Source organism: Aspergillus chevalieri, chromosome 7 (genome assembly GCF_016861735.1).
Source record: "Aspergillus chevalieri M1 DNA, chromosome 7, nearly complete sequence".
NCBI classification, from domain to species: domain Eukaryota; kingdom Fungi; phylum Ascomycota; class Eurotiomycetes; order Eurotiales; family Aspergillaceae; genus Aspergillus; species Aspergillus chevalieri.
Genome location: NC_057368.1, coordinates 2,115,607 through 2,134,200, shown reverse-complemented (window position 1 = coordinate 2,134,200; position 18,594 = coordinate 2,115,607). Strand labels below are relative to the sequence as shown.

Here is an 18,594-nt window from a genome sequence, read left to right as displayed (position 1 = left end):
CTCTTCTTCAATGTCAGAATGACAATCAATTCCACAATTCAAAACGACGGTGCAGAAAGGGGAACAAATGTGGAAGATCAAGGTATATATTGTCTAAAGTCCTCAATCGAATGATAACCAAGTTACCTATTAACCAATACAAGTCGTCATACAGAGCAAATACCTTGGCAAAGGTGAAAGAAACGAAATCAAGAGAAACGACGCTGAGAGTCAAAAGGCAATGGCAGAAGCAGCAAAAAAGCTCTTGCAATACATTGGAGAAGATCCAGAACGAGATGGCCTTGTTAGGACCCCCGACCGATATGCTGAAGCGTTGCTATTTTTTACCAAGGGATACTCAGAAGATATCCATGAAGTCGTCAATGATGCTATCTTTGAGGTGGATCACCAGAATCTGGTTCTTGTGAAAAACATTGAGATCTTCAGCATGTGTGAACATCATATGGTACCCTTTATGGGAAAGGTTTGTCAATCTTTAATATATCTACATTCTATATGTGGCCTGACTGACACATTGAAGATACACATTGGGTATATTCCCAATAACCACGTTCTGGGTCTTTCAAAATTGGCTCGCATCACAGAAATCTTCGCTCGCCGATTACAAGTGCAAGAGCGCCTTACACAACAAGTGGCCAATGCAATCAACCAAGTGCTACAGCCCAAGGGTGTGGCAGTAGTTGTCGAATGCGTTCATATGTGTATGGTGATGAGGGGAATACAAAAGACAGGTGCGATGACCACCACTTGCAGCAGGATTGGACTTCTACAAGATGATCAAGAGACAAGAGAAGAGTTTAATACATTACTCAATGTGAGACAGTAATATAACAAGATTTTTGATTATTGATTTGTTTTGGTGTTGTTTCAGTAGCGTCATTTGTATCCAAGAACTAGCTACTGAAACCGCTGTATATGTGTCACAGACTGCGCCTGTGGAATAAACGATATGTTATTCGGAGGGATGATCGGGGTGCTCACCTGGCTACCTAACCCGCATAACGTATTATTATATATAAAAGCTGTCCGATCGGACATGCATTCTTCTCTTTAACGAAACCCCTTGTATGATAGCTAGATATTAGCGCTGCGGGATTAGCCCTTAACAACATGTTAATGATATTTTAAGGTAATTAGGTTCAGATATTGGACTGTATACCCTTCGTGCATAGTCATCTGTACCCAACCAGAGCTCATCCAATAGCGGCAGTGAGAAAAAGGGAAGAATAAGTATTGGCTGAGCCCAACATGTGGCTTCAATACGGTGATGGCTAGCAACGGCTGACACCTGAGAGCACAGCCAATAATGGCTATGGATGCTGACATTTGCAAACGCTGCTTACTGAGCAAAGAAGGAGAATGGCACGGCGAAGTATGCTGATAGAGCGATTTTCTTTGTTTACGCTTTTTGCTTCCTTTGCTTCCTTTGCTTCCTTTGTCTTTATATTAGCGGGGCATAGGGCAAAGACCTAGGGAGCACGAAGGGAGTTCCTTTTGATTTTTTTTATTTCATTTTTCATTTCATTCCTTCCTTCGTTTCTACTTTCTTTCTATATGCTGGTATTGCATCTAGTTAGTTGCCTGCCAATAAAACCTTTGTTGCATAAGGTCTATCACAACATCAACCATTCTCGCCAACCATACTCTCCATTCATATTTGTCATTGATACTCATGCCTAATTGACATGGCCACTCTCAAATCTCTCAAGTCTGCTCTTGTGCACAAAGCCACAGCAACGGAATCATCCCTGAAGCAGCCATTGTCAGACACACAATACAGCGCTGGCTTCGATATCTTGCTGCAAGGGTTAGGATGGATAACATACCAAGACTTCATTATTCCTCAACTATCTCAGCTGCTAGCCCCTCTCTTCGACTCGCGTACCCATATATCAGTGCTGGAAATTGGACCTGGCCCAAAAAGCGTACTCGGATATTTGCCCGGTCGTCTGAGACGGAAGGTCAAAAGATACGTTGCATTTGAGCCTAACAGCCTATTTGCTACAAGGGTGGAAGAATTTCTTTGCACTACCTCTGAGACAGACTCCCCGCTGCCCTGTCTCGAAAGCCCGCCTGACATCCATCGAATCCCATTCGCTCTGAACAGAAAGACAGAGAACGGTACTGGTACCGGTACGCGTGAAAGTGAAGAAAAATTTGACTTCATACTATCCTGTCACAGCATGTATGGCATGAAGCCCAAAGCCAAGTTCATTGAACGGGCGCTGGAAATGCTTGTTGAGCGGCCCGAAGGCGGAATGGTGGTGGTTTTCCATCGCAAGGGGACTCTACAATTCGATGGATTAGTGTGCCATCGAACGGCTTCTTTCCCTACCGGAGCCATTAGCATAGCAAATAACGATGAGGTATTGGACTGTTTTGCTCCTTTCTTGGCAGGGTTTGTCATGCAGGGTGTGGAGGCGGACAAGGCTATTCGAGTCGAATGGCGTAAGGTGTGCCGCGCCTTGAGCCGTCGCGAGAAAGCCCATCCAGACCACCTCTTGTTCAGCTCGCCAAATGTTATGGCGGCCTTCACCCAACATGCGACTACATTGCCGGAGCTGACGGCACAGGTGCCATTGTCGATGGGGAACAAGGTGGTTAAAAACCGTGAGGCTCGCCTTCACCATCCCGCCTCAATTTTTAGGCCGACAGAAGTCCAACACGTTCAACAGTGCGTTCAATGGGCTCTGAAGCATGGGGTCAGCTTGACAGTCATTGGTGGAGGTCACAGCGGCCACTGTCTGTGGTCCAACGTCGTTTCGGTTGACATGGCCGCATTTGACAAAGTGCACATTCTTGCGGCCGGGGATAGCGGAGGAAAATCCGGTTCCAAATCCGTTTCCTTGATCGTTGCCGAGGCCGGCTGCAAAACGGGGGATATTATCCGTAAGACCATGGAAGCAGGCATGACAGTGCCCTTGGGGTCCCGCCCAAGCGTGGGCGCGGGGCTGTGGCTACAAGGTGGCATCGGGCACTTGGCTAGGATGTACGGGCTCGCGTGCGATGCCATCGTTGGTGCTGTGGTGGTTAGCGTCAACTCTAGTGAGGCCCTCTGCATTGGCTATGTACCAAGCCAACACTGGCCGGCCGGTGCTGTGCGCCTAGAAAACGAAAGTGATATGTTATGGGCCATAAAAGGGGCCGGGACTAACATTGGCATTGTAGTCAGCGTGACTTTCAAGGCTTATGTGGCTCCGACCTGCTTGACTCGAAATTGGGTTGTTCCGCTAAGTAACAACCATGAGGCGCGGCTCAAGCTTAGTGATTTTGATAACTTTATCGCCAGGAAGCTTCCTCGCAACTGTTCTGCAGACGCATATCTTTACTGGGACATAGGCCAGTTGCATCTCGGAGTGACTATGTTCGAATCTTCTACAGCTAGGCTCACATCTGAAACACCCACGCCCACGCCCGGGCCTGTTGACACGGTTTTGGGACAGAAAAACAATTTCAAGGTTGTGGACGGCGTTGGTTTGTTTGAGGCTGAGATGTACATATCCGGGATGCACAGCGGACATGGCGAGGGCAGGACGTCCTCATTCAAGAGATGTCTATTCTTAAAACATATCGGAGCATTGAACATCGCCGACATCTTGGTGGCGGCCGTTGAGACTCGTCCCTCGCCACTCTCCTATCTTCATTTGCTGCAAGGTGGTGGGGCGGTCGGCGATGTGGCGGCTGATGCCACTGCTTTCGGCTGTCGAGACTGGGACTTTGCCTGTGTGATAACTGGTGTCTGGCCCCGCGACCAGGATGGAACCGAAGTCGCTCAAGCTGCCGTGCAGTGGGTATACAATGTTGCCAGGAACTTGTTGCCCCTGAGCAGCGGAGTTTATAGTGCAGACCTCGGGCCGGACCCCAGAGACGCCGCGCTGGCGACCAAGGCTTTTGGACTGAACTGGCCGCGCCTGGCTCATCTCAAGCACAGCTCGGACTCGCACAATGTGCTGGCTTACGCCTGCCCGCTCCCAAAACCGCAAATTGAACAGAGGCTTATCATTCTTATCACAGGTGAAAACTGTGCCGGTAAGGACTTTTGTGCCGACATCTGGGTCTCTGTATTCCTCACATGCGCCCGCAAAAGCCTCAGGGCACGGGCAGTCAGCATCAGTGATGCAACCAAGAGAGAATACGCGGCAGCTACTGGTGCCGACCTGGACCGCCTGCTTCGGGACCGTGCCTACAAGGAGCAACACCGGCCAGAGTTGACAGCGTTCTTCCAGCATCAAGTGCAGCATCGACCTCGGCTGCCAGAAGAGCATTTTCTAGAGGTGGTGCGAGGTGCTGAAGATGTGGATGTGCTGCTAATCACTGGGGTGAGAGATGAGGCGCCGGTCGCAGCGTTGTCGCATTTAGTACCGCACAGCAGACTGCTTGAGGTTCGCATCAAAGCTAACAAACAGTCACGGCGTGCTCGCCAAGGTTGTGACAGTGGTGATTATGATGGTGACGACAATGGGGACAACAACAGTGGCGGATCAAAACTGACGGCCTTGGAATACCGCCCCAGTTTCATCTTTGATAATGACACAATCGGAAACGAGGCGGCAAAAAGGTTTGCCGAACGCTATCTGCTTCCCTTCTTCCACAAGGACCTCCAGCGACTGGCCGATATGGTGCACCCAGTACCTGGCTTTCCACGCCCGGGCATCGAGTTCCGCCATGTGCTGAACATCTCCCAGCAGCTGGGTGGGCTGGCCCTGTGCACATCTCTGCTGCAGACTCACTTCACCGGTGACTGGGCAAAAGTCGACGTGGTAGCGTGCTGTGAGGCAGGTGGCTTTGTCTATGCGTCGGCGTTGGCCTCGCGGATCAATATTCCCTTGGCGCTAATTCGCGAAGCTGGCAAACTCCCACCACCCACTGTTTCGGTCCTCAAGTCTACATCACATATATCGTCTTCAACATCCGACAATTCAAAAGAGACGATTGAGATGGGCCGGGATCTGATCCCCAGAGGCGCCTCAGTGGTGATGGTTGATGATGTGCTTGCCACGGGGAAGACACTTTGTGCGGTGCTACAGCTTTTAGATAAAGCTGGCATCGGTGCTGAGAATGTCAGCGTCATGGTCGTGGCCGAGTTCCCTGTTCACCGTGGCCGGGAACTGTTGCGCCAGCGTGGGTTCGGCGGAGTCAATGTTCAAAGCCTTCTGGTCTTCGGTGGTGCTTAGGAAAGGAAGGAGACGATCTTTGGAAACTTGGACTTGTGATCAAATTCAACCAATCTCACATCTTTCTTCAAAGTTAATATGTCTTAAAATTCGATCTTAAGACGGGTGCTTTTTGCTACATCAATACCAGACCAATGCAAAAGCGCTTCTGTCTACACCACTAGTACATGCGTCAAGGAGCCCTGAAGGGAAAATCCCTCTCTGCCTGTCGAATGTATGTGCGTACCTCTACAGTAAATTGAATAGATATTACAAAAATTGGCCGAACTCGACAGCCAACATCCTTATGGCAAATCAAATGCATAGATTATGCATTTCGAATTTTCTTTGTCTTGTGCGGCGCTGCGTGATATTTGGCAATCACTCACCGAAGCTTACCCCGGTCGCGCGGCCAACAAGCGGCATCATCCTTGAACTCACCCAGAAAACGTCTACCATTAGTTTGCATCGCTCTTCTTGTGAAATTTTCTAATGCCTCTGGCAAAATACGAAAAAATTATCGCATCTTAGCTTCTCATGTTTCATAGCCAATATCTAGTCAATTGATCTTAAGATGTCATTACATTGGTACCCACTTGAGTGGAACCGATGACCGTGATGCTTTAAGATAATAAAAAACTTGATAATCAGAAAACTTCTATGATGCAGGTTATATTGACGCCCCCTGTAACCAATTATGGACGGCATAACAGTACACTCTAACGACTAAAAAACTTGCTTTCATACAAGACCAATAATTTCAGCAGCCCTTAACTAAAGCCGGTGCTCAATAAGATAACCATACTAAATCGTTCATCTACGTGTAGAGATTTACTATGCGTAAAGTGGGCGCCTGGAACACCAAAATCAGCACCCAAGGAAAACACGTCTTTATCACGCGTCATTTGACCGATAGGGGCCTCTAGGCACCTATAAACCACCATGGAGGCACAGGAACTCTGTGGTGGTGGTATATCGCACGCGTCACCCCCCGGAGTGGACAACGTGGCCTCCCAGTTCGCGGAAACAGAAGATATGCCAGTCACCCCAACGCCAATCCGTTGGCGATCTGGAAACATGATGCAACCTGAATTCAATGAAGGTAGCATGGAGAGTGCAAGCATGGATGAAAATGAGGGCCAGGAACACTGGCAAACCAGAGGATCCAGCAGGGCCCCCAGCCGGGCCCCCAGCCGGGCCAGTGAGGCCAGAAGCGGAATCAGGCAACGAAAGAGTCTACAAAAGACATTGATTGGAAGGCCAAAGCATCAAACCTCTTTACTAGATGTGAGCAAACACGCCCAGGTGTTGGTGGGTGCTTTGGAAGCAGCCCAGAACCAACAACAAGAAATGTTTCAAATGGTCCAGGAACAGGTACAGGCACACCTAGCAGAGGAGCTGTCCAACTGGAGAGCAGAACAGCAGGTTCATGAAGGACTCTATCTAGAGCGGGTCACAAAGCTGGAACTGGAAGTTAGCAAGCTTCGCACAGAGCTCACAGAAGCCCAGAACACTATCCAACGAATCAAACCAATGAAGCAAGACACACCAACAACAACCAATGCCCAATCAAGCCAAATGAACCAACACAATAGCAGCAAGGTCCCCAAGATAAGGGAAGCAACAAGCCAAAAGTCAAGGCAACAACCCACATTTTCAGACCTAGCTACGCTGCTTTCCACTAGACCTGGAGGGCAGGAATGGCAGGAGGTCACCAAAAAGAAGCAGAAGAACCGGCAAATCCAAGCAGTTGCTGCAGTTAGCCAGCCTGATCCAACCAAGCTTAAGCCAGCCAAAGACACCCCCAAAGAGGCACGGAGATTCCTATTTCGCCGGGAGGGAGGCAAGGCTGCCCCAAGATCAGAGAGAGAGGATATCATTCTGGCCATCAACCGAGCAGTAGCAAAGGCACGCTTCCCAGCATTCATCCGGGTAGTGGACGCAGGATATACCAACACTGGAGCGATCACAATCCTTTTGGAGAAAGGTACCCTAGGCTCTATGCTCCTACCTGACTATAAAGACCTATTGGTCACTGCAGCTCGGCAGGCGGATCCTGTCACGGCGCTCTACTAGGATAATGGAACATCCAACTCATGGGTTCTACCTAGGTAGCTCTCGACGAGGATAATTGACATGAGGAAGGAAGAAAGAAGGTAACTGTTACAGAACCCAACGTATCAGCCTCACGTGATGGTATGGGGTCAAGACAGAATCATTGGATATCAGTTCATGAGAGAATGGCGCAGGAAGGACTAGGATAGTCGCACGGAAAACCGGGATCGGGATGATAATCAGCGACCATATCACGTGACTGTATACCGTCCTGACTACTTGGAAAAGTATACCGCTGAGTATATGAAGTACGACGCACTGATTGGCTATACTCTAGATATACCTCTTGAAGGTAGAAGGAGAGTATATGGAGGAAAGATATATAAGGACGCTCATTCATGTACTTAGCTTAGCTCTTCGCGATCAATACAAGTCATTCAGCATTGGTTACCTTCTAGTTTCTGACTCGTCCGCACTTAACCAACAACCCAGTATACGTACTCGGTTGGCCTTGTTTCTCTATTCATTACCTTTACCGTTTCTATTTGTTGATTATCTTACGAAGCCTGGAGGGGGCGATATACCCATCAACACATACGACATACCGAACCGGACCCGGAGGGGCATTGAGCATACGATTACTTGGGAGACACTTAGGGTAAGTGTCCAGTCTCGAAATACAACTAACTAGAACCCTAGGTACGATACAAGAGAAGCCAGGTTGTGACACATTGATCGCCAGTCAGTACGAGTCAGGTTTCGAGACTATATTGACTTAAAAACACAAACTGCAACCATGTCCAACAACAGTAACAGCAACACCACTCCCAGGTCCTCTCGTGGATCTGAAGGACGAACGCCGACTTATGAAGAGCTCTTTGGAATGGTTAGCCAGCTGCAGGAAAGCATCACTACCTTGGAAGAACGACAGTCAGCCAAAGCTATCAAGGTTCGACCACCGGAACCCTTTGATGGTACTCGATACAAGTTGCGACCCTTCATCACTCAGTTGGACTTGTATGTCCGCATGAACCGGAGCAAGCTCATCTTCGAATCCGACAAAGTCCTACTTGCAGCAACTTATTTGACTGGACCAGCATTTGATTGGTTTGAACCTACCTTGCGCGATTTCCAGGAGAAAGATGAACAGTACCATAACGACAATACCACCGAGGTTTTCAGCAGCTTCACTGAATTCAAGAAGCGTCTCCAGGGAACGTTTGGAGATATTGACGCCACGCGGAATGCTGAACGGAAGCTATGGCGACTCAAACAGACAGGATCAGTAGCCAAGTTGGTATCTGACTTCCAGCAGATCATCACCCATCTGAATTGGGACGAAACGATGTACATTGCGAAGTTCGAAGAAATGTTGAAACCAGAGATTCAGGAGAAACTGGTTTGGATGGAACGACCGACTTCATTGAATGAACTCTTTGAACGAGCCGTGAAGATTGACAACACCCTGTATGACCTTAGAGTCAGACAGAAAAAGTCAAGATATGGGAACACCTTCAGAGGAAACCCCCGAACGAGCCATTATTGATCGAACGATAAACGACCAGCTCAACCACGAAGCCAAGGGTATGAAGATCCCTATGGACCACGACCAATGGAGCTGGATGCCACACAGCATAGGCCCTTTGTATCCGACAAGGAAAGAGAATGAAGAAGGAAAGAGAAACTTTGCTTCACATGTGGAAAGCCGGGCCACATGACGAAGGCATGCAGGCAACGACAGAACGTTAGGCCTCAGCAACAACGAAACGATAATAAGCAACTGCACGCTACCCAGGAGAGAGGAGCGTATGACACCACAGGAATTGTGAACCCTGAACTCAGAGCAACGAATGATTCTGGATGGCACATGCAAGAGGCTTCGGATGAGCATGGAGGACCATGGAGATCCAGAACTATGATTGTACCCAACCTAAGCCCATTGAGGAGGTTGATGGAAGAACAGACGACCCTCACGACAGAGGAAATTGATGAGATCATGAGTTCAAGTGAAGAAGAATATTGGCCCAATGAACGGATGGTGGGATCCGACAGCGGAAGCGACAAAGCCCATATAAGGACGGATGGGTCCAAAAAAGCCATCAACGAGCCAGTTCATGAGAAATCACTCGGCGAACTGCCCAACCAAGATTGGTCAGTTAATGATTTCCTTGACGAAGAGTACGGTACTCAGTGGAATGGCCACGATCCCAACGTGGAGGAACTCCATGAGATACCTGAGACACCTCAGAACGCAACTCCCAGAAATGAAGAACATGAAGAACAGATTCTGGCAGAAGACAATGAGGGATACATGAAGTCCAGTGTGTATGGCCCTATTTCGAAGCAACAGCTATGGTCCAAGCGATATACGGAACAATGAAAAGCCGATGAAGAAACGAATACCGACGTTGCCGCGTACTTCATTGATGATGTTGTTATCTCACTTCAGGAGAACCCCAAGAGGCTCTCTAAAGGATTGAAGGAACTATTCAATGAATTGATTACATACTGCCCACATCAGAACTTGAAATGTTGGGAACGAACGAACGAAACTTGGGAAGAGCACCTACAGAAATGCGACCAGCACCCATACACGTGCCACCACTGTGGACAGAACAATGGAGAACTATGGGGATACTTACGAGACATCACGACCAAACGACTATGAGGCCCCATCCACAGCTCATGCAAGTATGATTGGTGTGATTGCGTGCACTATCGAGAGCACCCAAAGCACAACCAATTACCTTGGATTGTGTGTTATAGCCATGCATGTGGAAAACACTATGATCGGAAGAAAATGGCGCATTATTTCCCAGAACGACCTAGGAAATATGACGACAGTTGTCCTTGTTGGGATTGGAACTGTGCATGCAGAGGATATCTACTGCATCCAGAGCATTCAAGTATGCACTGGACTGCTTGTTATGAAGACGACTGCATAGTTCACTTTGAACCCAAGGATTACTACCCAAGTCCACGACGTCTACGGCAACCAAGAAGCATCAGACTCAGAGCTAAGCTCATGGGAATGGATTGACCATAAGGAGCTAGCAGCGACGACTCAGGAACCACAGATTCCACAGGAGTATATTGAGTTTCAGCACTTGTTCAAACAGCCTGAACAACCTGAACTACCGGACCATGGACCACACGATCATCGAATGCCCCTTATGGAAGGGAAGGAACCAACATGCAAAAAAATATACTCGATGTCAGAAAAAGAGTCAAAGGCATTACGAGAATGCATCAACGAACAACTGGAGAAAGGAACAATCCAACCATCAACATCACCAGCAGGACATGGAGTCCTATTCGTTCCAAAAAAGGATGGAAGCTTACGATTATGTGTGGATTATCGACCACTCAATGCCATCACTGTTAAGGACTGACATCCATTACCACGAATTGATGAAATGCAAGATCGAATTAGAGGAGCAAAATGGTTCACAAAACTTGATGTGACAGACGCATACAACCGACTACGAATCGCAAAAGGAGAAGAATGGAAGACAGCCTTTCGAACAAAATACGGACATTATGAATATTTGGTCATGCCATTTGGGCTTACCAACGCACCAGCATCATTTCAACGATTCATCAATGAGGTATTCGGAGAGTATCTCGACATCTTTGTGATAGCCTACCTTGATGATATTCTGATCTTTTCCAACACCTTTGAAGAACACATGCAGCATGTCAAGAAAGCACTGCAAAAACTTGAGGAAGCAAAGCTACGATTGAAGTTGAAGAAGTGCGAATTCCATGTTCAAGAAACCGAGTTCTTAGGACACTGGATCACTACAGAGGGAATCCAGATGGATAAGAACAAAGTTCAAGCAATCTTGGATTGGCCAGAACTGAAGAACACCAAGGAAGTTCAGCAGTTTACAGGACTTGTGAACTACTACCGACGATTCTTGAAGGACTACTCACAATTCATGACGCCACTGTTCAAATTGTTGAAAAAGGGACAAGAGTTTCAATGGGGACCAGAACAACAACAAGCATTTCAACAAGCCAAGGAAAGAATTGTATCTGCACCATCACTTGTGCAGTTCAACCCAGAAAAGGAAACCACGATTGAAACAGATGCATCAGACTACGCCATTGGTATGAGAATGACTCAACCAGGACCAGATGGAAAACCACGAGCCGTTGCATTCCACTCAAGGAAACTAGTTCAAGCAGAGTTGAACTATGACATCCATGACAAAGAATTGCTAGCTATAGTGGTAGCATTCAAGACTTGGAGAGTTTATTTGGAAGGAGCACAACACACTGTACTTGTGAAGACAGATCACAAGAACCTGACCTTCTTCACGACAACCAAAGAGTTGACCCGAAGACAGGCCAGATGGGCTGAAGTACTATCGCAATATGACTTCAAGATCATCCACTGCAAAGGAAATGAGAATGGACAGGCAGACGCACTCAGTCGATGACCAGACTATGAGATCAAAGACCGAACAATCAATCCAGCGATATTGAAAACCAACGAAGACGGAACCATCAGCTATAACCACCAGGTGTTAGCAGCAACAATGCATACTTCAAACGAACCTTTGGAAAAGAAAATTGTTGAAGAGACACAAAAAGACAAAATGATCCAGGATATGATTGAAAACTCAGCAGAAAACAACAAATTGACCACTGATGACAATGGATTAGTGTACTTGCACAATCTCATCTATGTGCCAAAGAGCATGAGAAATGAGATCATCAGCATGCACCATGACACTCCACTCCATGGACATTTGGGAACAGAGAAAACAGCTGAACAAATCATGAGAAACTACTATTTCCCAAACACGCAAAAAGTTGTTCAAGAATATGTGAAGAACTGTGAAACTTGCATTCAAGATAAGGCAGCAAGACATCAACCCTACAGAAAAATGCAATCCCCGGATGCTCCAACACATCCATGGGAATGGGTTACCATCGACTTCATCACACAGTTACCGACATCACAAGGATATGACTCCATCACAGTCATCACAGACCGAATGACCAAATATATCCATTTGGTACCAGCCAAAGGAACCATGACCGCAGCAGATATGGCACAGATATTCCTGAAGCATGTCATTACCAACCATGGAATGCCTCAGAAGATCACATCAGACAGAGACAAGCTGTTCACTTCGAAATTCTGGACGACACTCACAAACTTGATGGGTATAGAGCACCGCCTCACCACAGCCTACCACCCACAAGCAAATGGTCAAACTGAACGAACCAACCAAACAATTGAGCAATACCTACGGCACTACATCAACTATGAACAAGATGATTGGGTTAGATTCCTACCCATGGCACAGTTTGCATACAACAATGCAGAGCATTCAACACTCAGAGTAACGCCATTTTACGCCAATTATGGATACCACCCAGTGCTATATGAAAAGCCACGACCACAAGAATCCACATCAGAAGCAGCGAACGAGACAGTTCAAAAGCTGAAGAACTTACACCACCAACTATCAAGAGACATCGATTTCATGAACCTACGAGCGGCTATATATTACGACAAGCACCATGGAGAGGGACCTACCTTAAAAAGGGGGGAGAAAGTATTCCTGCTCCGCAGAAATATCAAAACGAAACAACCAAGTCAAAAGCTCGATCACCAGAAGATTGGACCTTTCACCATTGAAGAAAAAACAGGACCAGTGAATTACCGCTTGAAACTACTGAAATCAATGAAGCGCATACATCCAGTATTTCACATCTCGCTATTGGAACCAGCACCGAAAAACGCCATGCCAACAGAAAATATCGAAATCGAAAGCGATGATGATGAATATGAAGTTGAACGAATTCTGGATTACTGACAAGTCAATGGACGACCATGTTACCTGATCAAATGGAAAGGGTACGATACCTCTGAGAACACATGGGAACCTATTGCGAACTTGACTGGTTGCCACCAGTTGGTGAAGGAATACCACCAGCGACAGCAGAGTCGAAATTCTCCCAGAAGGAAGGGGAATTCAGCATCTGAGTCAAACTAGGATCATCAGACATTGATGCCAGTTGAGCATTGTACTCAACGTCCTTTCTTTGTTTCTGAAGATTCTCTTGCTCTTCACGAGCCTTACGTTCCTTTTCAAGACGTTCAGATTCCTCTTTTTCTCGACGTTCAAGATCTTCCAACTCTGCAATCTCCTTATAATCGCGAGCGATAAAATCACCGGCACGAGAACGAAGCAAAGACTCCTGACGCTCAAGACGCATCACCTTAGCCAGAGCATCTCGCCGTTCCTCAGCAATTTGTTGTTGAAGTTTCACCAGTCGCTGCCATTCAGCATCGGAATAAGTTGGTTTGGACATTTCGCACTTTACCCCACTACCACGAACACACTCGCTACAACGATCGGAACTCTCGGACTTGAAGCAGACCTTATGAAGACGCACACAACGATCGCAAGGGATAACCACATGAAAACCTTCGGATTCAATACGTTGACGTAACACGTTCTTGCGCACTGCAGTTCTGGAGGACATAATGAATCAGCAAAAGAAGATGAAAAGAAGTTGGGCAGCCAGGCGCTTACCTGAGGGATGCCGCAGCTTTATGACTTTCGAGGACGAAAGCCTGAAAGAGGGGGAGGTAATGTTACAGACCTTGCCGTATCAGCCTCACGTGATGATACAGGGTTAGGATGGAATCATTGGATAACAGTTGATGGTGGATATGCAGGAAGGAACAAGGATCAATTTGATATTTGGCAGACCTATCACGTGATCACCAGCGTATCCGGGATACGCCAAGAACTTATCATGGCTATGAAGAGAACATATCAACGACACGCTCGGAGCGTATCGAGGATCAGACCCGAGCATATCATGGATACGACCAGGAAGGATATATAAGGACACTCATTCATGTACTTAGCTTAGTTCTTCGCGATCAATTTTCAAGTCTTACAGCATTGGTTACCTTCTAGTTTCTGACTCGTCCGCACTTAACCAACAACCCAGTATACGTACTCGGTTGGCCTTGTTTCTCTATTCGTTACCTTTATCGTTTCTACTTGTTGACTATCTTACGGAGCCTGGAGGGGGCGATATACCCATCAACGCATACGACATACCGAACCGGACCCGGAGGGGCATTGAGCATACGATTACTTGGAAGACACTTAGGGTAAGTGTCCAGTCTCGAAATATAACTAACTAGAACCCTAGGTACGATACGAGAGAAGCCAGGTTGTGACAGCTTGATTCTGGGCTGAATCTCAAAGCCCACTATTAGACTGCGACACGATCCGCAAAATATCCAAATTATACATATCCAAATCCGCAAATTTGCGGATTTGGATAGCATTTGACATCCTCATATCCGTGCGGATATGGATTTGGATAGCATTTGCTATCCGCATGTGGATTTGGATATCCATGTGGATATGTAAACAGTGCAAATTTGACGAATCTGTGTCTACATAATTTATGCGATCCTTGGCAGTATTAAATGGTATTGTAGTTGTAAGAAAGTCTACTGGTTGAATAATTCACATTTGTTGATATTGGATCGAAGAGAACTTTTGTCATAACTCAATTTATTGTAATTCTTCTAATAGGAACTAGTATCTATCAATTTCAAAGCCAGCTGGCATCTTTGGCTGTTTCTGAACTCTTCTTGAACGTGCCTGCATACTACTCTTTTCTTCTGGTATATTAGGTAGAGGATGATCACCATCATCATCATCAAGCTCATGGTCTATCTCATCCCTTGGCTCAGAAGAAATGCTTCTGCATCGTTTCCCTAGGGCACGCTCACTAGGTGCTGCAGGCTGTGAGTTATATAGTATATCATCTTCCTCATTGTCGCTTATTGGTTCCAAATCTTCCTGGGGCTGAGAGAGGGCTTTTTCCTCCTCAATGCCTGTAATTTCACCAGCTGAGAGATACTCTTTTATCAAATCTAGCTCCTCTTGTTTAATCTCAAACTTTGATGTGCACATATACATCATCAGATCCTTGATTGTATCAGATTTGAGGTTTCCTCGACGATAATGACAGATATCACGAGCAGAGTTAAAGAGGCGCTCAACACCAGCACCACTAGCTGGGATAGAAAGGATATCCCGAGCAAGGCTTGATAGTGCTGGAAATTCAAGCTCATGCTCTTTCCAGAAGAGTCTTGGAGGAGTATAAACAAGACCTGCTATTAGTGTTAGTCATAATCATCCAAGACATAAAATAAGCACTGACCTCTCTCTAGATATTGTGTAAGCTCATCATTATTCTTTCTTGTTTGTGAATGCTGAGATCTGGGGGTTGTAGAGTTAAGTAGCATCTCAAGCTCAGAAGTAGGGCTTGTAGATGGTTGATGCATTGGCAGTATGTGCTTATCAGAAAGCTGCTTTTTATACCGCTCAAGATAGTTGTCAAGGCTATTGCGGTATCGTGCACAATAGTCAATTGTATCATCCTCCCAATCCTTAGTGGAAAAGAACTGAAGCTTGTTTGATGGAGCCATAATTGTGCTAATTGTGAAGATATCACCATGGAGCTCATTATCTGTATTACCATAGTAATCAGAGAGCTTAGACCGCGCTGCTTCTAGTGCATCAAGCATTGTCTTCTTCCAGGGGACTTTCTTGCGCTGAAGCTGCTGTATAGATGCCTCAAGGTGGTCAAACAGCTTATTGTAAATGCCAAAGATCAGATGAACAGTAACATCCTTTGTCTTTGAAAGGGCAGTGGTGAATTGAAAGAAAGGCTGGGTAACCCAAAGAAGATACTCAATTTGGCGCCATTCCTCCTTATTGAGCTTGAAATGGAGATATTGATGCATCATACAGTATTCATCGAAAATAGGCTGCAGTTGTTTGGCACGGCGAAGCATCAAAAATGTAGAATTCCAGCGTGTACGAACATCTTGGTAAGGAACAAGCTTTGGCTGTTTGGTCTGAAGATCTAGGAATGCTTCCTGGCGCTGTGGACTTGCATTGATAAAGATAGCAAGGCTCCGAACCTTTCAATACTGTTAGTAGTTATTAGATATTAGGGTAGAGGATAAGAGCATATTATACCTTGTTTAATGTGTCTGCAATCTCCTTTGTCTGATATCTTGTATGAAGGGAGTGTGTACATGCATCTGACCATTCTGTCTCTGTTGTATCGTTGACTGGGTTTGCTTTCATTTTCCCAAGGAGCTGATTCAAGCTCAGCTGAATAACATGTGCAATGCATGGAACCCGGATAATAATGGTATCACTATTAAGATTTTGTGCCTGAACAGATGCTTGAATGCTTGACATCATGGTGTTATTGTTCGATGCATTATCAGTTGTGATTGATAGCACACGGTCAGTGACATTATGCTCCTGGAGAATATTGAAGAGGACTGAGCTTAGATTACTGCCAGTATGGGTTCCATAAAGCGGCTCAAAGCCAAGAAGGATCTCACAGTAGTTCCATTCCTGATCAATAAAATAGCCAGTGATTGCCATAAATGCTTGGCAAAAGGGAGATGTCCAGCAGTCAAGTGCAATTGAAAGCTTCCCTCCTGGTGGAAGCCTCTGGAGCAGCTTTTGTTGTCGTTCTTTAACCATTGTGTGTAGATGGCGTCGAATAGTTGTGGTGGAAGGGATATCTGGTCTTGATGGGGCAAGCTGTGCAAGTTCAACAAGGTCCTTAAATTCAGGATGCTCAACAATACAGAAGGGAAGCCGTGCAATAGTGATGAAATTAAGCAGCTTTTCCATCCATAGATCTGGGGTAAACACTCTCTTGGCGGATAAATGTGACTAGAAATTATTAACATTATTAGTGTTCTTAAAGTAAGAAAAAGAATTATATCAGCACTTAGCCTTACTGAGTCCTGTAGAAGCTGATCAACACCTCGCTTTCTTGGTATTAGACTGCGACAGCCAGATCCTTTGAGGTGTGCTTGCATTGGAGATGATCCTGCACGGCGATGATGTGGGTGAACAAGGATATTATGGCAGCGTTTACACATGACCTTTAGCTCGCCAGTCTTTTCATGTGCAACTTGTTCAAATTGCTCCCAGCATTTGGATGATTTTCTACCATCCCAATGTATTGTATTCCTCACCTCCCTCTTTGATCCAAAGTCTGTTTTTAACCACCATTCAACAAAGTCGGTTTTTGCCATATTGCTGTAAAGAATCCAATTCTGGCGGAATTTAGGACCAACCCGAGCAAGAGTATCAGGAGCATGAGGTCGTGGTGGTGGAAAAGTGAAGTCTGAATCAGGTGCAGAAAGGATGGTTTGCTGACTATCAGAGAATGGTTGTATAATGTCTGATTGAAGAAAGTCAGAATCATAGAAAGAATCAGAAAACTGAGATTGTTGGTTTTGTGACATATTGAAAAATGTGTAAATAGGAAACTATCACTGAGCAAAATGTGAGGGACTCACAGAAAGATTTAAACATGGCTTCAGGGGACATTGACTATTGCAGGGAGTTACATGTAGAGTAGATAGATCTATTATTATGGAGTACCGCTCTATATTATGATAGGTTTAAATGAACACTAGTGCGGATATGATATGGATATCCTTGGATTATCCGCATGATATCCATTAATTATCCATGTAGATCCGCAAAGTTCACGATAAAATCATCAAGTTCCCATTTTCTTGATTTTCCAACAATTACATATTGAACTATATGGACTAGGCATTGGAAATATATAAAAATCAGCTCCTGCTACTGCTTGATATCTTATTCAGGCAAATGTTCCCCTAAATCAATCTTCATGAGAGTAGTTCTCTTGGTAGAGGATACACCTGCACACTCCAGCAGTAAATATATATTTTCACCTGTAACACCCAAGGTCAGCTTTTAATATCTAAATCATTAGTAGCTACCACCACTTCGCCTGTAATTTGAGATACTAGAATTACTTCAAATGCAGAGGGTCTAATATACCTAAGCATTTTCAAAAATTTCATAAGGAGGACAATGGAAAAGTGCCAACTGATCCTATTACAATCAGAACAGGCGTAAATAACTGATATTTACGAATCTGAATCAGCGAGTTATGCATCACATGACAGCCTGAATGTAGTTAATTTAGCGAGAATTGTGCAAATGCGGATACCATGCGGATATCCGCATCCTATCCACGCGGATTTGGATTTGGATTTGGATACCTGAGTCATATCCAAATCCGTGCGGATTTGGATGTGGATAGCAAAGTGGTATCCGCGGATGAGGATATGTCGCAGTCTACCCACTATCAGACCTGTATGCACAAGGCACGGGCTGCGGAAAACTGGGTACAATGCCTATGCCAGAGTCATGGACTTGCTCCAGGACTGGCTCGCCAGGTCCAAGTTGCAGTGATACAGTCAGTAGCCCTGTATGGAGCAGAGCTCTGGTGGCAAGGCCAGAAGGATCAACTAGTG

The 18,594-nt window shown here is 45.8% G+C and overlaps 5 protein-coding genes across 5 annotated transcripts; 4 read left to right on the top strand and 1 right to left on the bottom strand.

Moving 5' to 3' along the window:
* Positions 1 to 220: 220 nt before the first annotated feature.
* ACHE_70711A (GTP cyclohydrolase I) lies at positions 221 to 826 on the top strand (the record flags this gene model as incomplete). The annotated part of the gene is made up of 2 exons (XM_043283073.1): positions 221 to 463; positions 521 to 826. 2 exons carry the CDS (start codon positions 221 to 223, stop codon positions 824 to 826), a joined length of 549 nt encoding a protein of 182 aa, XP_043140390.1.
* An 859-nt stretch (positions 827 to 1,685) lies between these two features.
* On the top strand, positions 1,686 to 5,174 carry ACHE_70710A (uncharacterized protein; the record flags this gene model as incomplete). Its single annotated transcript, XM_043283072.1, has 1 exon — positions 1,686 to 5,174. One exon carries the CDS (start codon positions 1,686 to 1,688, stop codon positions 5,172 to 5,174), a length of 3,489 nt encoding a protein of 1,162 aa, XP_043140389.1.
* Positions 5,175 to 6,095: 921 nt separating this feature from the next.
* ACHE_70709A (uncharacterized protein) lies at positions 6,096 to 7,229 on the top strand (the record flags this gene model as incomplete). The annotated part of the gene is made up of 1 exon (XM_043283071.1): positions 6,096 to 7,229. The coding sequence occupies one exon, from the start codon at positions 6,096 to 6,098 to the stop codon at positions 7,227 to 7,229; it is 1,134 nt and encodes a 377-aa protein (XP_043140388.1).
* Positions 7,230 to 8,922: 1,693 nt separating this feature from the next.
* Positions 8,923 to 9,588, top strand: ACHE_70708A (uncharacterized protein; the record flags this gene model as incomplete). Its single annotated transcript, XM_043283070.1, has 1 exon — positions 8,923 to 9,588. One exon carries the CDS (start codon positions 8,923 to 8,925, stop codon positions 9,586 to 9,588), a length of 666 nt encoding a protein of 221 aa, XP_043140387.1.
* Positions 9,589 to 13,112: 3,524 nt separating this feature from the next.
* Positions 13,113 to 13,541, bottom strand: ACHE_70707S (uncharacterized protein; the record flags this gene model as incomplete). The annotated part of the gene is made up of 1 exon (XM_043283069.1): positions 13,113 to 13,541. One exon carries the CDS (start codon positions 13,539 to 13,541, stop codon positions 13,113 to 13,115), a length of 429 nt encoding a protein of 142 aa, XP_043140386.1.
* Between the last annotated feature and the right edge of the window lie 5,053 nt (positions 13,542 to 18,594).